The 19,309-nt window shown below is 46.8% G+C and overlaps 1 protein-coding gene across 1 annotated transcript in view; it reads right to left on the reverse strand.

Moving 5' to 3' along the window:
• Positions 1-5,418: 5,418 nt before the first annotated feature.
• The window catches only part of LOC142882868 (sodium channel protein type 2 subunit alpha-like), a 41,491-nt gene continuing 27,600 nt past the window's right edge, over positions 5,419-19,309 (reverse strand). Inside the window, exons 18-28 of the mRNA XM_076017578.1 lie at positions 18,634-19,179; positions 15,256-15,391; positions 14,337-14,491; positions 13,558-13,731; positions 13,167-13,289; positions 12,026-12,301; positions 10,526-10,579; positions 10,242-10,379; positions 8,764-8,868; positions 8,392-8,662; positions 5,419-7,610 (exon numbers count right to left, since the gene is read on the reverse strand). Of these exons, the coding sequence (XP_075873693.1) occupies positions 6,403-7,610; positions 8,392-8,662; positions 8,764-8,868; positions 10,242-10,379; positions 10,526-10,579; positions 12,026-12,301; positions 13,167-13,289; positions 13,558-13,731; positions 14,337-14,491; positions 15,256-15,391; positions 18,634-19,179 (3,186 nt within the window). The 3' untranslated portion in view covers positions 5,419-6,402. The remainder of the gene's footprint in view (positions 7,611-8,391; positions 8,663-8,763; positions 8,869-10,241; positions 10,380-10,525; positions 10,580-12,025; positions 12,302-13,166; positions 13,290-13,557; positions 13,732-14,336; positions 14,492-15,255; positions 15,392-18,633; positions 19,180-19,309) is intronic.

A 19,309-nucleotide genomic window follows, 5' to 3' on the forward strand; every position in this document is an offset into this window, starting at 1 on the left:
TGCGCTTATTTTCATGCTAAAAAAAATGAGAACTTTGTCAGCAGTGTGGCTAGGTCTTTGTTCTGTGCAGTTGCCATGATACATTTTCTACAACTATTTTTAACCCCAAAGGATGGATTTTGATTACATTTACATTTACTTGAAGCAGTGCATTAGTCGTTTCTCAAGCAAGTTAGTTTAGCATTTAGATTTTTGAACCCTTGAGTAGTGAGGACAGGAACAGAGGCCTTGATATGCAGTTATGTCGAATGCAACGTGTAGGTTGTGGACAATGTACAGTTTACATTGTAAACTGTACACAGGCCTCAAACTTGAAATTTGTCACCGTCCAACGGTGAGTTAACGTCAACGAAGAGAATTGCGAAAATTTCGACTCACATTCGTCATATATGCTCCGACACGTCATCACACGTCGGACCAATCTTCCTCGATGTGTGGAAGTGCGCCGTTGTTATAATCCAGAGCCGACGTCACTCTTGAAATAAATGTCACGTAAGAAGCAGATCGAAGCGTTAGCAAGCATTCGCTACTGCGCTATCGGCCCGTGCTTTTCATATTGCTGTCATTAGTTCGATGTAGCGTTAATTCTGAGAGCTCTATGGCTAATAATTTCGCCAAACCTTTAATACGTTCTGACGAAATCATCAATCACCTCAGATCCTGAGATCCTGAGGATCTCACCATTAACCATTGAGGATCTCAGTCACGGTACAGCCAACACACACACACACACACACACACACACACACACACACACACACACACAGTACAGTATTATAGCAATTGTAGCCGTTAGCATGCTAACTCCACCGAGCAGGCACATTCTAGTGACATATCAAAATAAAGCTAGCAACTTCTTATTGATTGAACTGCGAACTAAGTTTTCCTCATCTTTCTTTGCCGTGACATTACCCTCTTTGTCTTCTGACTAAATACATACACGTGCCATGAGCATTTAATACTGCCAAATCCTGGGGCCAAAAGTTCCATGATTGTTCTTTGTAAATGCAAATGTTGTACATTTCCATGAGTGCGAATAAAAACACCTTTCCACACCCATTATTATCATTATTATTATTATTATTATTATTATTATTATTATTATTATTATTACAGATGACTTATGTCGAAACGTAACGCTGGGGGAATTTCTCCGCGAGCTCCTTATTTTAGCCAGCAGATGGCGGCATTGTGCAACATTACGTTTAACGGAGTTCCCTTTTTCTGTCTCTTTAAATCATCGTCCTACATGAAAGGGTTAAACAATTTTCTCCCTGTAGCCTGACGTCAGTCAATTTGTTTGTCACAGAATGTCCGCCCCGTTACACTGGTGATAGTCATTTTCTATTCTTCGCTCACCCCTAAAAACATTTTTTTTTTTTTTTTTTCAAATCAGTCAGTTACCCCCAGCTTGAGAAATTACGAGCATGTACCACACTTCCTGTGACCTTTTTTTTTATTTTATTTTTTTTAAGGTAGATTATTTACCATTTATAAATCCATTTACCCAGTTGCTGTGTCATCTCTCCGACACGTTTTCAGCGTCATCTCCCACCAGTCTCACCAGTTTGACGTTCCACCTCGGAACCACTGGAGGGCGTTCCAAGTCTTTTTTTTTTTTTTTTTTTTTAAAAGTACATTTACTTTGGGTGAGGCACTTTTTAGTCTGGGGCACGAAGAAGCACTGAGCTCCCAGTCTGCACGGATTCCCTATTCATGTACAGATGCGTTGTTTTCATTGCTCATTTCACAACCTTTGAGCAAACAAGCAGCAGGTGCAGCACGCAAGAGGGACAAAAGGTACATTCAGGCATTCTTTATGGTCCTCAAACAACAAGAGCACACACTGTACGCACTGTATGGGCTTTACATTACACAAGGTCATTCTCCTTATGGGGGGGGGGGGGGGGCGTTGGTGGTTGGAGCAGGAACGCGTGCTTGCTTTGAGCTCGCAAGGCATTGTGGGTAGGCGAGCCCAGGAACGCCGCTGATCAATCACAGGCGGGGGAGGCTGTTACGTTGCGTTGCCGGGCAACAGGAAGGCGCAAGAGGTGGGGAGCTGCTGATTGGTTGGTTGGGGTTGGTGCTGGTGGTGCTGGTGTGTGCGTGGAGGGGGGTCTTTTTCAGCTGATCATCATCTTTGCCCCCGGCGAATTCCCGCAAAAGGGTTCATGTCATGCATAAAGCATCTATTATCTATCATATTTGAGTTTTGTCTTTTGCAGCTTCTCACAATGGATTAACAAACCCATCATATTCAAGCCTTTGTTTACATCCTCGTCCAGAAACACTGGCTGGTTGTATCCCCACTGACCTGGCAGACATGTCAGTGGCCTTCCTGTCTCATAAAGGGCTGTTTTCCACAGCTGCTGTTCACCTTATATTTGCCATTCACTTGCTAGACAATAGTCGCAGTAACAATTAGTGAACCCTCCCTCAGGCTATATCTTAAACATGTGAATGCTTTGTATTGTCAGCAAGGAATTAATATTGAGTAGAGACACACGAGAGGAAGCATTTTTAACGTTATAACGAGTGAAAGGCTAAACACACTGCTAACGCCACATTACTGTGTTTCTGATTGAGACATGAATATGTTTCAAAGGACTTTTATTTAGATTAGTCCAGAAGGTGGTTACTCCTTTCAGTTGAAATGCTTTTCTTTTTCATTTGCATGAAGTAAAAAGCTTGTCGATAAAATCTTGTAAATCTCTCCACTTTTCCTCATCGTTCCGTCTCACCCCCTTGGCAGTGCTGTTTGCTGGCTCGTTCTCCCCCATGAGAGTCTCAGCTGAATGCATTCAATACACCATCCTCAGGCTGAAACAGATCATCATCTCGCTGAGCATCTGTTTAAACCTGATTGAATATGCTGAGCCTCTCGCCTTCTTCTGAAGCCACCCCCCCCCCCCGACCCCGACCCCTCAACCCTTCAAAATCAACGTGTGCGGCACTCAGGATAATGCTTCCCAAAATAGGCTTTATTTTGGAGAATCTAAATTTTGTGTTTAGTCGCCACATCTTTGGTTGTAACAACAATGAAAAAAGGGGGTGGGGGGGGGGACCGATTTTGCCACAAGTCACATTTTGCAAACTCAGACAGAGCCAAATGCATCATGTAATCGAATCACACAAATCGATCCCGCTGGGTTTAAAGTTCCCGACGCGTAAAAGCAATCACGCTTTCCGAGTTCCGATCACACACTGAAGACAGGATGTCACATGACTGTAAAAAAAGAAAAAGAAAAAAAAAAGAAACATTTTGGGCCACCAAAGAAAGTAAGAAAACGGAAGAAAATTAACAATTGTTCACAAAAAAATGTATTTTATTCTTTTGGCTTCAAAATCATACGACCATATGAGCGGACGGCAGTCACTTCATCACTGCAAGCAGTACACTGAAAGAACCACAAGCGCAATGAGAGATGGCTACTGATTGCTTCATGGTGTGTAACCTACAGATATGTGGACCGTACATGTATTCCATCCTGTGTTACAGTGCAGAGCGGGGAAAGTAATACAAAGTCAAATGAAATAAAAACCAGGGACTTGGCAAAAAAAATTAAAAAAATGCACTTGTATCTACAGTAAAAAGTGTTATTTCTAACTGGTACGACATGAAGACCCCCAGCACGCTCTATAGCTACACGCCCGTTCATGCACAGGCATACATTCCAGCAAGTCTCGCACGAGGACACGCAGACAAACGCACACTCCCACCCTTCCCATAAAAGCACGCGTACACTTACGACATGTGGGCCATTTATTTTTATTAACTTTTTTAATATAGAATTAAAAAGTGCTCTCACGTCAGTGTAAGTGTAATGCATACTTAGGGCACAAATAGCTATATTATTTACAAAACAAACCACCACATTTACAACCACTCATTTCTCAGCTTTAAACAAAGACGACATGGACATCATACAAACCTCTATGATAGCATTTTAAATATTATATGTTGTGTGTGTTTTCTTGTCGTACGTGAGCCCCTGGGGCGCTGCTAAAAAAGGTCAATGTTGCCTTTTTCAGTCGGCGTCTTCTCTTCCAATGTTTCTTTTGACTTGAGCAGAGGAGACAAAATGCGGAAAACGTTTGAAGACACTGCAAACGAAATATGAACACACTGCAATCGAACCGCGGATGGGACGAGCAGATGTGACGGTCACTTTAATGTATCAACATTTTCAGATACATCACTTCCTGGCCATTTCCTCATCACTTGCACCGTCTTTTATAAATATACTACCAGTCAAAAGTTTGGACACACCTTCTCATTGCAACTTTCTACACTGCAGATAGATACTGAAGACATCAACTATACAGTATGAGCAAGATATACATAATTATGCAGCAAAGAAAAACACATATAGCTCTAAATATGCTTTTTTTCATGAAAGGTGGCTATTTTGAAGAATAAAACGTGATTGAGTTAGTTTCCACCATTATTCCATGTGTGTTCATACGTAGTTTTGATGCCTTCAGTGAGAAACTGCAATGTCAATTCATGAGAATGAAAGAAAAGACATTAAATTCATAGAGCGTGTTCAAAATTTTGACTGGTAGTGTGTGTGTACTGTATGTATATATATATACATACACGTATGTATATATATATATATATATATATATATATATATATATATATATATATATATATATATATATATATATATATATATACTGTATATATTTTAATGAGGGCTATAACCAGGCTTAGCTTAGCTTTTCGCAATTCCATAAGCTTCTTTAATCAAATTTTAAATGTATCAAATCGTAGGCTTGAAAACAGCAACTGAAGTGGTTCCAGTCCTAACGCGAGCTCTCATTTTTATATTAATGAGAGCCCCATCTCCTTTTAATTTCCCCTTGAAGTGACGGGGAGCCCCATGGCTGACTGCTGAGCCCCGTTTCCTTTCTACTCGACATGCTGAATCCACCTGCTCCTTAAGTTACTATTATTTGAAACAAGGCTTGGATATGAAAAAAAAAATGGTTTGCATCGTAGCGCTTCCATCTACCTGTGAGTTCGCCTAGCCCCCGCCTTCCCCCCAGCTATATTTCTGATTGGGAGCTAAGCACGTAAAAAGAGCCCTCGATGCTGCGAGTCCCTCTTTTCACAAAGGACGACTGTCAAAGCGTCTCCCTTGTGGCTCATTCCTTGCATACATTCAGTTTCTCTGGATGTAGAGACACGCGTCTTCTGTTGACGCGGCAGGGAAACGTGGACAGCGGGTCGGATGGATGGATGGATGGATGGACGGATGGATGGATGGACGGACGGACGGACGCGCACGGCAGTAGGGCCATCAAGCGCGGCACACCTGTGGGCACAGCGTCGTTGTCGTCGCTGGTTTTGATTCCAGCTCTGCGTGGTTCAGCGCCACCTTGCACCCTGCACCGCCTGATTTTTTAAAAAACATTTTCTCCAAAAAAGGACAAACTTTTAACGATGACGACGCGGGAAAGTAGCAAACATTCCTTCTCGTTTGAAAAACAAAACAGCCGTCGACAAAAAGGGAAAATTAAAAAAAAATCACAGACAAAACATAAAAACAAGTATGCAGAGTACTTGTCAAGTGGTACAGCGATTGTTAAATTCAAGACAACAGATTTATAGTAGTAGTACTAGTAGCAGTAGTAGTAGTAGTGGTAGCAGCGGCGGCACTAGCTACAGACAACTCAACGGTACACTCAAGTATCTCAGATAGTGACGACAACCTAGAGGGAAAAAAAGTCACAAGCGTTTTGCAAAGAGAGGTTCCCCAGAACCAGAAGCAGTCAGTCTCTGGCAGTGTCTGCTGGACAGTCCTGTCTCTGGTCCCGCCCCTCAACCCCTCTCCCCACCCACCACAACCCCATCTCAGAAAAAAACTGTGTCATTGTCTTCCAGAGTTTTTACCCACGGCACATTTTTAACATTGAAAAAAAATCCCAAGAGACTTTGTAGCATAATGTAACAATGACAAGTGAAGTCTCTTCAATTATTTCTACTCACTCGGTGTGAAACCTGGGCCTGTTTAGATGCACACGAGGAGGACGAGGAACCGAGGGAGGGAAACAGGCTTTTGTTCCTTTCAAAGCACGCACAGTCACTCGGTGACGGAAAGTTTTCATTTCTTTTTTAGACCAATTAAATGAAATCGGATGATTATTTTGCGGCACACCTGACATGACCTCGCTTGTGCCCTCGTGTGATTGAAAAACACCGCCGTGTTCCAACTGGACTCCCCCGTGGGGCGACTCACCCTTCGCCTCTCGGGAGCGATCGACACGCGAGCACAAGCGCAAGCGCCCTCTTGGCCCCTCCCACCCCCTGCCAACCTTTAAAAGCTGTAAACAGATTTCCCATTGCGCCTCCGATGCATTATTTATCCCTTTTTTTCTCCCCACCCAAATAGTCTACTTCTTCCTGTCCTTGGAGTCTTTGCCCTTGGAGTCTTTGCCCTTGTCCTCCTTCTCCCGGCTCTCCTTCTCGTACTTGTCCTTGTCCGACTTGGTCACGCTGTTGTACGAGGGCGGCGACGCCGTGGACGGCGTCATGTCCGTCTTGTCCGAGGTGGAGATCTCCGGGAACTTGCCGATGACCATCACATCCTTGTCCGGGTCGCGCGAGCCCTCCCGCAGCCGCTCCTTGTAGAGGGCCGAGGCCTTGCGCATGGCCTGGCGGATCATGTAGCGGCGGAAGGCCCGCTGGATGATGGCGGCCGACGTGTCCTCCTGCCTGCGGCGCAGCGTGGTGGTGATGGGCTCGTAGGACACCTTGGACGGGTTGGACGCCATGAAGCGCTCCTCCATCTGGCCGCGCAGCACGTCCATCTCGTCGCCCTCGCCCAGCACGCGCTTGGTGAAGGCGAAGAGGATGTCCAGGCAGTGGATGCGCTCGCCGCTCACCATGGGCAGGTCCATGGAGATGAGCTGGATCATGTTGGGCTTGGGCATGCGCAGCGGCGGGTCCAGCGCGTCGGCGAAGTCCGACAGCTTGCTGTACTCCATGAACTGCGTGGCGCCGGGGTCGAAGCGCTCCCACACCTCGTAGAACATCTCGAAGTCGTCCTCGCTCAGCGGCTCGGCGCTCTCCTCCGTGGCCACACTGAAGTTCTCCAGGATGACGGCGATGTACATGTTGACCACAATGAGGAAGCAGATGATGATGTAGCTGACGAAGAAGAAGATGCCCACCGAGGGGTTGCCGCAGTTGCCCCGGTACGAGTTGCCCGGGTGCTCCAGCTGGCTGTCGCAGTCGGGCTCGCGCTTGTTGAGGATGGGCGACAGCAGGCCGTCCCAGCCGCCCGAGGTGGTGATCTGGAAGAGGCAGATCATGCTGTTGCCGAAGGTCTCGAAGTTGAACATGTCGTCGATGCCGCTCTCCTGCTTGACGTAGGCGAAGTTGGACATGCCGAAGATGGCGTAGATGAACATGACCAAGAAGAGGAGGAGGCCGATGTTGAAGAGCGCCGGCAGGGACATCATGAGGGCGAAGAGGAGCGTGCGGATGCCCTTGGCGCCCTTGATGAGGCGCAGGATGCGGCCGATGCGGGCCAGGCGGATCACGCGGAAGAGCGTCGGCGAGACAAAGTACTTCTCGATGACTTTGGATAAGAACATGCCTGGAGGAGGAGGAGACAGAGGAGAGGTCGAAATCAAGTTCAGTCAGGTTCAGTGTGTGTAAGGTTAATAATGACAGAACTCAACTCGTTCTTTGCGCAACCATGATCATGCAACTCGTGCTTAAAGGTCCAGTGTGTAAAATTTGGCGTGATTTATGATTTTTATATTGGTAAAAAGTCAACATAAATACACTACTAAAAGTGCATACTCACAGTAAAATAAAAGTAACATGGTTTTACTCTCCTTGAAACGGTTCTCATTTATATATAAAAATTTACATAGAGCAATAAGGGTCTTGCTCCCAGCTGCCATCTTGCACTGCCATATTTCTAAGGAAGCCTGGTGTGGACAATCCAGGTCCACAGCGCATTTCATAATCCGTGTGAACGCTCCTGTCCTTAAATAAACCAATGAAGAAGAAGGTGGACGAGGTGTCTGGCTATGTGTGCAAAGGCCACCGTAGTTCACTGGCAAGCTTGGGAGAGGGAGGGAGGGGGAGTAAAAGGGGAAGAGAGGGCGGAGTGCTGCAATCTAACATGTAACCACTTGATGTCGCTGTTTCTTCTCAAAATCTACAAATATTACATAGGTGACCTTTAAATAAACAGACCGTGCACATTGTTCAGTGCAAACCGCTAAATAATATCAATTATAAAATACATTTTAAAATAAATAAAATCAAACAATATATGCAAAGGATTTGTTTAAATTTTTCTCCATTTCTATCTTCCTCAACATAAAAACACAACTGGGTCTTGCAGGCCGCAAACGCGCCCTTACCAACAATGGACAGGATCACCACCACAAAGTCAAATATGTTCCAGCCGATGGTGAAGTAGTAGTGGCGCAGCGAGATCATCTTCAGCACGCACTCGCCGGTGAAGAGCACGATGAAGACCAGGTTGATCCAGTAGAGGATATGGTCCATCTCGGTCGTCTGGTCGTCCGTCTCCACCATCATGGTCACCATGTTGAGGCAGATGAGGATCATGATGACGATGTCGAAGGCCTGCTTGGTGATGAAGTCAAACACGCAGCCCTGGAAGGCGTTCTGAGAAGGTGGGGGAGAGGCGAGAGGTGGCTGAGTGAGTGAGTGAGTGAGTGAGTGACTCGGGACTCGCTGAGACAGAGCGAAGATTCTCTTTGGCTCACCGCCGGCCGGGGGATGGGCTTCTGCGGCTTCTTGGAGCCCAGCTTCTTCATGGCGTTGTAGTATTTCTTCTGCTCCTCCGTCATGAAGATGTCCTGACCTCCAAAGTAAAGGGAGCGCAACGAGAAACCTGGTTACAACCACGCGCAATTACGGTCATAAGAGTGAAAAACATTTTTGCTTGATTGACAGTGAAGGTTAGTTTGAGTTTCTTCAGAGGTACTTCAGAGATGTGTCACTCACTCAGATTACCTTTGATTATGTAGTTACAGGGGGAAAAGGAAAAGATAGATCGATATATAGCTAGATATATATAAATAGATAGATAGATAGATAGATAGATAGATAGATAGATAGATAGATAGATAGATGGATTAATAAAGTTAGCAGCAGTAGGAGTAGGAGCAGCACCAGTAAAAACACAGTATAAATACAATAAAAATACAATAAAAGTGAGCGGCACAGACACAACATAAATCCCACTAGTTGGAGAACCACTCCAGATCAGACCAATGTCGGACATGGAATTTCCCCACAAAGATTCTCACTGTCACGGGGTGTTAAAGACACCACCAACACCATCAGAGCGGCCCGTCTGCGTGGGCGGAGACGGATGTGGGCCAGCAGGTCAATCACCAGTACACGTTTCAATAATACAACACTATTAATAGCACTAATAACAGTGCTTTACGACGGACCTTGGCAGCGGGGACGTGCAACACTGCACCTACGACTCGGAACACGTCATCCCGAGGGACGTCCCCTCCCCCTCGCCCCCACCGCCCACCGTGATATCATGAAGCAAGCGCGCACATCAGCGCGGCTCACTGCCTCTGCCACGCGTGTCTGGAGGGAGGACTGGTGTCGACACCTAGCAACCATCTGTGAGCCTCCAACCACGCGACTCACTCGCCGCGTCCCTTAATCCAGGACTCTCACTCTGACGCGGCTGCTGCGGATGAGAGTCGTGTGTAACTTGTTGGCACTCGGCCGAGACTCGAGCAGAGTGGGCATTTTCTTTTGAATGGCGAGAGCCGAGGCGGCAACCCGCGGCGGCGCTGATCCCGCCTCCCCTATTGGCGAACAGCCAATCACGTGGATTGCTGTAGGTCGATTTTGGAGTGGCGCACGGTAGCTTTTCACGACGGGCCGAGAACAAGAATGACTTCATTTATGCCACATTGGGGAAATTTGCAGAGTGAAAGCAGCATGTACAGTGCAAAGAGAATACTTAAAGAGTGCAAAGAGTGGATTAAATAGAATTAAATAAATGAAATATATAGACATATTATTTACATGTATAATTAAGTGTTAAAAAAAGAACATTTAAAACACGATTCTGCGTATTTTAGGGTTCAATTTGGTTCTGGCGATCCAGTATTTATGCTTTTCATACACAATTATCACGTCTCTTTCATTTGGACGACAAGGACTTGTGAATGTGATCTGCAAAGTTCACAGCAAGTTCAAAGCAACTCATCTTCTTCTTCTGCTGGTTGAAGTTGTCGATGATGACGCCGATGAACAGGTTGAGGGTGAAGAAGGAGCCGAAGATGATGAAGATGACGAAGTAGAAGTACATGTACAGGTTCACCTCATACTTGGGCTGGTCTTCCAGCTGCAGCGAGAACAAAAAAAAAAAAAAAAAAGGGACTTGGATTGAAGTGAATCGACTGAGCCGTCAGGAAACCCCAGCCTCCTTCTTCTTTCTTCCCCCCCACTTGTGAAAAAAAAACATCTCTGGCTTGAAACCAAGACACTCACGCCTCGAGAGTCCACAGCTGCGTACATGATGTCCGTCCAGCCCTTGAATGTCGCCTGAGAGCAAATGAGAGACGTGTCAGTCAGCGGTGGCGGCTGAACCGCTGGAACAGCATCAACCCCCAACGATCCTAATCAACTTTAGCGCAGCCGAGCTCAGCAACCCGGCCGTCACTCGGATCCAATTACGTAGACTCGTCTTCGCGAACAAGATTAAAACGCATCAGTTGGAGAGGATAAGTTTATTTAACCCCGCGTTGGGCTCATTCGTGATTACAAGAGCTCAAGGAGTCAGGAGTGAGCAGATGATCCCTAAATCAATGCCATAGCTTTGAAGTCACGCCACAGGATGACAGGACGCACAAATCAGCTTGATGACACGTCATGTCGTGCGCAGGGGTCATACTGGAGGTCAAGACTTAGCATCTAGAGGTCCTCTTTGTGTCAATATAAGTGCTTATTGTAAAACGCAACAGTGACTCATTGTCTTGATTGACTTAATCCAACTGAAACCATCTATTTTCCGTTAGAGTCTTTGTAAAAAGAAAGACACCGTAAGTTGTATTAGCGTTGAAGTTGCATTGTCCTAAAGTATGAGCTGGAATTTCAACATTATTTTGAATGTTATTTGCGTCTAGGGGCTAAAGCAGATCATTAGCAAATACTGCTGTTTCACATAATGCTGAAACACTTCTATATTAATGCAGACATTCACTTGCCCTGGGCGATAACTGGTGCATTTTAAATAGGAATAAACAGCGGATGGAGCCTGAAAACATAATCATACCAACCTAATGGGCAACAGGGTATATATATTCATTTATATATGTGGACAGTAAATATATTGCCAACCTCTTTATTTGTACTCACCATAGATGGGAAACCAAGTAGGCACTGGTTTTCAACACCTCATCAATGGCAATAAAAACATCATCAAAGCAACATCGGAGGCGCGGGCACTTTGAACTGTTAGTCATTTACTTTTCAATCACACTCGCATTACTGAACATGACATAGCTTGCAGAACATACGCACAAGATTTACTTACAACTGCTAGACAAGAAATTCTGGACCTCCGTCTACAAAAGACTGCCAGACATCCCCTAAATGATTTGAATGACATTGTGGATTTACATAGATGCCACCTGGCTCTCTCTCTATTACAAATGTAATTAAAATTTAGCCCTCTGTTTACAGCCTGTCGCACAATCCCTCGATGTTAGCCTCCCACTGACACTGGTGCTCTGCTGTTCCGTCAACATACTCTCCCAGGAGGGAAAAAACACCTGACCTGGGAAAGGTGTCAAAGCCCTTAGTGACATCATCAAGGGCTGACTGCTGGGACCGCGTGCTTTGGTGCGCACTTTTGAGAAAATGGAGCGAGAAAAACAAACAACAATAATGGACTTTTCTCTACTTTCTTGGAGACTCGCATCACAGCTAGAAAGCATCGGAAAAGCGTGCGACCTTTGAACCTTTTCCCCCAGGGGGCCGAAAACTCACCACTTGCAACAGGGCCAGGTAGCCGGCGCCCACGTTGTCAAAGTTGATCTTGACGTTCTTCCAGCGGGTGCTCTCGTTGACCCGGCTCAGGCAGTCGCTCTTGTTGTTCACCACCTCGATGTCAAAGACCTCGCCGGTGGTGGTGTTGACGCAGTAGTAGTACTTGCCGGCAAACAGGTTGACGCCCATGATGCTGAAGATGAGCCAAAAGATGAGGCAGACCAGCAGCACGTTCATGATGGAGGGGATGGCCCCCAGCAGAGCGTTGACCACCACCTGTGGGGGGGGGGGGGGGGGGGGGGCGGGGGAAGCGGAACACACTCAGGACTCTCTCGGGGCCGGCAGGCTTGTTCAATTAGGCATGAGTGGCTGTTGCAATCATCTAATCAGTCTTATTATGATTTGATTGAGCCTGAAAGCTCTCAGAACCGAGGCTGCTTTAAACACTTAAAGTCTCATTTAAAGAAAGAAAAAAAGCGACAACACTGGACTTAATATGTAATCCCTGCACACAAAGAGCTCACATCACCATGCACGTCTCACAAAAGACAATCTAACAACGTGTAAAAGAAGGAGGCGGACAAGGCGAAAACAGTTTGATTTGCAAAGTCTGACAGGGTTGGGAAAGCAAAAAACAGAAAAATAAACCTTAGAGAGGCGGGATGAAGTCACAACATTTTGTCTGACTGTAAATGAAAAGAAGACACACAACAAAGAAAAAAAGTACAGGTCAAAGGCACGGCACAAGCAACGTCAGAGAACAGACACTGCGCGCACGTCAGAGTAGGGTTACTGTCGCCGGTGTGGCGGAGAAAGCCATGCACGTCAGGAAAACAGAGCCCAGTTGAAGGAAGCAAGAGATTTTGATAAGCATGCAGTCTTACAGTCTGGTGCTTAGATAAAACCATAGAACAGATATTGATCACGATTAATTGCCACCTTTCAGATGCAGAAAAACATAACACTTCAATAGTCTGATAACAATCCGTTAATTTTTTTTCTTGTAAACACGAGTGTTTTATATCGCAAATATTAAAAGTGTGGAACTGCACTGATTGCGCGCATCGTGGTCGATTCTCACCAACGGACAACCAGATAATTCGGTCGCGGTCGCCGTGGCGTTGATCGAGACGTCCCTTACCCGCATGCCCTCGAACCGGGAGAGCGCCCTCAGTGGCCGGAGGGCTCGCAGCGTCCTCAGGGACTTGATGGCGGAGAGCTCCGAGTAGCCCAGAGCGTTAGCTACCAGGCTAACCAGGGACACCTGCGAAGGGGACGGCGATTAATTAGGCCTGATAAATGAGTCGGTGTCCAGTCAAAGAGCTTATAAAAACTTAAAAGTGTTTAAAAATGCATACAAAGGCTCTGTGAGGGATTAGAGCTCCGTAGAATGTGGGTTTTGCCTGCATATTCTCATTATCACACACTATGGAGACCGAAAAAACAGGTGAACGAATCGAAATGAAGGCTTTTTGCCGTAACACACCGATACCATCGTTTTCTACGAGAGTGTCAAGAGTGACTTGACATACGTCAACGATGAGGAAGTCGAGCCAGCACCAGGCGTTGGTGAAATACTTGGCGAAGCCGTAGGCCACCCACTTCAGCAGCATCTCCAGGATGAAAATGTAGGTGAAGACCTTGTCCGCATATTCCAGGACCGTCTTGATGGTTCTCCGTTGCTCGATGTAGATGTCCTCGAAAGCCTGCGCAGCAAGGAATTAAAAAGCCCCCCCAAAAAAAGCCAAAAAAAAAAACAAAAAAAAAAAAACAACCCGCAGTGTGAATTGTGCAATTTTGGAACATGTTTTGCAAAAATAAAAGCGATATTTCTAAAATTTCGACAAAGTACAATTGCGATTTGCGGACGTTTCCGTCGAATTGTGTGATGCGGGATGAGATTTCATGAGAATTATATTTTGCGTCACCTCCTCCAACCAAACATAACGCACCATTTTCACTTGACGTGAACTGGTCACGTGGGCCCCGTACATTACGTCCGCTGACGTGTAAATCCGAAAAAAGTGTTTGCGTGACACTTTTGCGATATACCTCCATATGGATACATCGTAAAAACCACCTCAGAAGAGCGTTTTTTTTTTAGTGCAATATTTAGGTTTTGCATAATTCTAGCGGTAACGCAGCCAGTGACAATTATGTTGCCGCAATAAAAGGAAGAAGCACAATTCGACTTTGGAATTCTTGATCCTTCTACAGCGTTGGGCCGGTTTGCCCAGACTTACAGCCAACATGGTGGCTACCATCGTTTGGTAACACTAACGAGCGACGGCAAACTCAGCGGGCCACTTACCAGCGCACCGCTGCTGAGCAGGATCATGAAAATGATGAAGGATTCGAACCAGTTGTGCTCCACTATGATGAAACACGTCTTCCTGAGCGTCCACCAGTTCTTGTAGTTGGCGCCCTCCTCATCGACCTGGCAACATTGGAACCTGCGTACGCAGCCTGTGAAAAGGTTTAAGACGTAAAGATTTTGTGGGCGATTGAAACACATTGTTCAGTCTATTCATCACACTCCTTGGTTTTTCCATCAAATCGTAGGATTGGAGAAGCGACCAAGAGAGGGTACAACCATAAATCAAACTCTCACTTTTTAATACTGTAACGCATAGACATCACACATCAAAGAATTTGCAACCAAGTATGAAAAAGTATACAATACAAGGATTGCTAATTTGTCCCATGACTTTTGGTCCCTTAAACAGTGGGAGGCACATGTACAAACTGTTGTAATTCCCCCGCCCTTCACCTGATTTGGATGTACGTACCCTCAAATTAAAGCTGCAAGTCTGTGGTGGTGTTTAGAGCCAAAAAGATGAGAACTGTGTCGATGTCCCAATATTTATGGACCTGACTGTGTGTACTGCATTGCCCACGATCGAACTGGAGTCGTCGTATTTCAGAGTCTCCGTCGGTTAAAAAGACCAGACGAGGCATTTGCAAATTCACAAACTGTACCAAAAAAGTGTGTCAGGCCACCTGTCAGGTTGCATTACAAAGCAGCAACCTCCCGTGTTCCCCTCTTCCCTTCTTCTGTCCCACTGAGCATTAGCCATCGCCGTCGCTCAGCGGAGCACCGCGACCAGGAGCAAGCAGCCGATGCCATTCGCTGTACCCCACCTTCCCCCACCTTCCCCCCCCTTACCACCCCTTCTGTCCCACTTTCCCCCGCCTTTCGCCTACACGCCACCTCTGGCCGCCCTTCTCACCCTCTGTGAAGCAGGCCTCTGGGTCCAGCGACTCCTCCGGCTCCAACTCCACGGAGTCCACTCCGTCTCCCGGGGGGCGTATGTCTACCGTGCTGCCCTCCGACGAGCTGAGACGCGGGGGCTCCACATCGAGCTTCTGCGCGGACGTGGGAGAGGGCGAGTTAGCGGCGCGGGGGTAGCTCGGCCTTGACAAACCATGTTTCTGGTGATTGGAGCCAACCGTCTGAGCTGGTCATTCACATCGCCATCCAGTGCCACCGCGGGCCGCCCGTGAGAGGGCGACCCGGGGGTCACTGTGGTAGCTCACAGAGTTGGGCTCTTTTCGGGTCGTGGTCGTCAGAATCGTCACATGCAGCATCGATCAAATGTACCTACAGGCTTCGATGTTCATTTTTGGTCGTGGCCCAAATGGGATTAGGCAGGCAAAACGTGGCACAGGGAAGGCACTGTGGGTACGTTTGATGTTACCTCATTTATGAGGCTAGAGTGCATGCAGTATTCCAGTGCATCATCAATCCGAGCCTGAAATAGTACCAAGCAGTACGTGTTTGCTCAAGTGTTTCCATGTCCACTGAAAAATGCCCCGTCCTCCCGCAAAATCGTCTTTGTTCAGAAATGCTTTTGCCCCTCGATCAGAAAACCCCATTTGCAATGAACCCCCTCAAAGCTGGAGTCTTGGTGGGCGGGGGGGCGGCTCAACATCTTCCCCAGTGGCATGAAAACACGTTATTTTCATTCCTTCAAAGCAGCGTACAAGCTTCTTCAGTTTGTGTTCAAGTTGACGGAAAAAAATAACCACATTAGCTTACCAGCAAAAAGCAGCACTGTGCACTGTTTAAAAGACAGCATGTAGTCTGGCTCCCTGTTGTTGTCAGTGTGAAGAATCTTTTTGGATCACCTCCTATCCATACTCATAAGCTATACAGGACTAGATACTGTATGTGTGTTGCCAGATGGCAAATGTATCGCACCAGTGGCTAAAAATGATGGTATTTCGGAAAAAAATATTATTGTGCACAGCCAATTGGCATTTCGATGTGAACTAAAAAGGTTTGATTAACTGTCGAGAAGCACATGAGACATAGTGCATAAAGACAAGCACATGCATTGTATTTATAAGCTGATTGTGTTTGCGCATGACAAGATTCAGCCGTGTAAGGCACAACTGAAATTATCGTACATATCTTAAAAAAAAATGTTCAAATGTATATCATGGGATTTTTTTTTTTTTCATTGCTGTTCGTATAGCAACATATACACAAAAGGCAAAATTTATCGTACAGACACGATAACTGCCATGTGTGGCGACAGTGACCACCTAAAAGTGTCCTAAACCTCTCTCTCATGTGTCACTGGTCTAGCACGGCCATTTACACGTCTTCCTAGAGCCTTATAGACTATCCTGCGATGCACATTACAGCGTCATCTGCGTACGTGGCAATGTTCTGGTGACTATCGGGCTCTACGGTCTGCTTTTCTCCAGGGCAAAACTTTGCTCGTCAGGCGGTCTCATGTCTGATCGCACTGCCGTGTGAAAGAGTGGAACATGTCATCCTAGACAGTGCAGCAGCTCTGATTGCCGTGGGACCCAGCTAATACGGCGTGGGAATGATGGAAGCATGCTGCTCACAAGTGCAATGCTTTCCGGAGGGGGATGCGATTCCCTCCTCTGCCTACACTTCTGCCAGAGACCTGTTGGACCTCCTCTGGATATAGTGGACAGGGTACAAGCCTCAACCTAGCATGTCCTATCAGTTTTATTCAGTATGGTTGATAAACAAGATAGTTGCAGCGACAGGAAAGTGGATAACACAGGCATGGAGGGACATTGACCAGAAGCTGATGAATCTGACTAGTTTGTTAATAATGTTTTTGCACTATTATGATTATTTGTATTATCAGGCATACATTTTTCAATGAAAAAATTGACAATCATTCTAGATTGCAGTATGAACCATTAATCCTTACAAATTAGTCTCATTTTAAAATGAATGCCTCGTGTTACCTGTTTTGCCACCCTGCAAAAATCCCTCAGTTTCCATTTCAAAAGGGATCTTCTCGGAAAGATGTGTGTAAGGGATCTTTCATCATTCCATTTTTGGTTGGAGGATCACAGAAGATAAGAAGACATACAGGTATTTCATGTGCGAATGCATGGGCTATGAACCAGACAAATGAATTTTGTCGAGTCACAGCAAAATTCATTCTTCGATTCGACCTCTGCTTGGCCGGCCTACTCTCCTCCGCCTCCTCTCCTCCTTCATTCTCAAGCTCATAGTGCGGAATGTCAATCGAGTCCCAAAATCAAATAGTATAAAAAAAAAAATAACATAAGAAACAAGCGATGGAATCATAAAGCAAAGACCATGTTGGATGAAATTGCCTTTCAATGGATAAAAGGGTGGTGTTGCTCATTCCTAATGGTTTGAAATTGCATTTCGGCCTGATGCTTGCGGATACGTCATGACCGGAGGGAGTTGGGGGGGGGCGGGGGGGGGGGGGGGGGGGGGGGGAGAGAAAACTCAGGAAGATTGCAGCCTTGTACGTGCTGCCATTTGGAAGTGGGGAAGGGTTTGAAAGAAAAAGAGGAGGATGGTGTGAGGACGAGTCAAGGACGGAGTGCAGATCAGGCAGAAAAGAAAAGAGAAAAAAATAAAGAAATCGGGCAATCCATTTAAGATATGAGAACAAGAGTATGTTGTTCGTCTGTGTAATGGCATAGGCAGTCCTCATGGTTTGGTGCTATGGTACATAAAGTGGTCTTACAATTCTCCTTTCACTGAAAACCTTGCGAGCGTCTGTGATACAGCTGCAATAACAAACGGAGGGGGGGAAGGAGGGGGATTAATCAAGGTAAAGTCAGGAGACACCCTAAAAAGAAAAGTGAAATAAAGTCCACAGTGGGAGGACACAGACAGTGAGCCAAAAAACACAACCCGCACCCACCCGGAAGCACAGTCCCCACAGCCGAGCGTCACCGTCTGGTCTTAAGCGCACACGTTTGTGCGAACGAAATGTCGTCACCAAAATGCTTTCAGGCGATGGCTCAAAATAGAAAATAGAATTCAAAAGTCCAAAATGCCAGGTCACCATGTTGCAAACCTGGCATTAGCGCTTTGGGTGCTGAAAAAAACATAAGACATTTTCACAGCGCGGCCAACGTCGCAGTGAGTCAGCGGCTTCTGTTCTGTTCTGTCTGGCAGCGGGGACGCTGCGTGAAAAGAGGCCCTCTCTCCTCTGCGCAGAGCTCGACGGGATAATTGATTGGTCCGCTGGTTATCGTGCGACAACGGCTAACTGCCCCCCCTCCCCGTCCCACCCTCCACCCCCCCCCCCACATCACACAATCAGCCGCGCGACTCCATCGTCCGTCCTCACCTCTTTGCTCCCCTCCACGTCCGAGGAGTCGCTGCTGAAGTCCTCCGTGTTGAGGTTCTCGAAGTCCGACTCGCCCACGGCGATGGGCACCGTCACCGTCAGGGTGGGGTTGTGGATGAACGACATGTAGTCGCACTCGTCCATCGGGTACTTCTCCGTCACCTCCCCGCCACCGACGCTGACCCCGACCCCGACGACCAGGCCTCCGCCCGGCCGCCCGTTGCCCTCCGCCACGTACACCCCGCTGGGGTCCTTGGTGATCTCCACCACGGTGGTGTGGTTGGAGATGCAGTTGCCCTTGCCGTTGCTGTGCAGCTCGTCCAGCGGCTTGCTCTCCTCGCCCAGGACCGACCCCTTGGCGGCGGCGGCCCCGCCGAAGCAGACGCTCTGGAAGAAGCGGCGCACGGCGCCCTTGACGAAGGAGAAGCCGCGCTGGATGCGGCCCACGGCGATCTGCAGGTTGTTCATCTCGCTGTCGTCGTCGGTAGCCGCCAGGTTGTCGGCGCTGAAGGAGCTCAGGAGGAGAGCCAGGAACAGGTTCAGAACCTGGGAGGAAGGAGGAATGTTTGGTGGTACTGGAGATCAGAAGCATATTAATTTTAATCCAATTTTAATCCAATTTAAGACTTGTCCTCTTTTCCCAAACTCTTTAATATTACACTTGGTCCTCTATTGG

Source organism: Nelusetta ayraudi, unplaced genomic scaffold (assembly GCF_046127955.1).
Source record: "Nelusetta ayraudi isolate G7.1 ecotype Tasmania unplaced genomic scaffold, CSIRO-AGI_Nayr_v1 ptg000006l, whole genome shotgun sequence".
In the NCBI taxonomy this organism is placed as follows: Eukaryota; Metazoa; Chordata; class Actinopteri; order Tetraodontiformes; family Monacanthidae; genus Nelusetta; species Nelusetta ayraudi.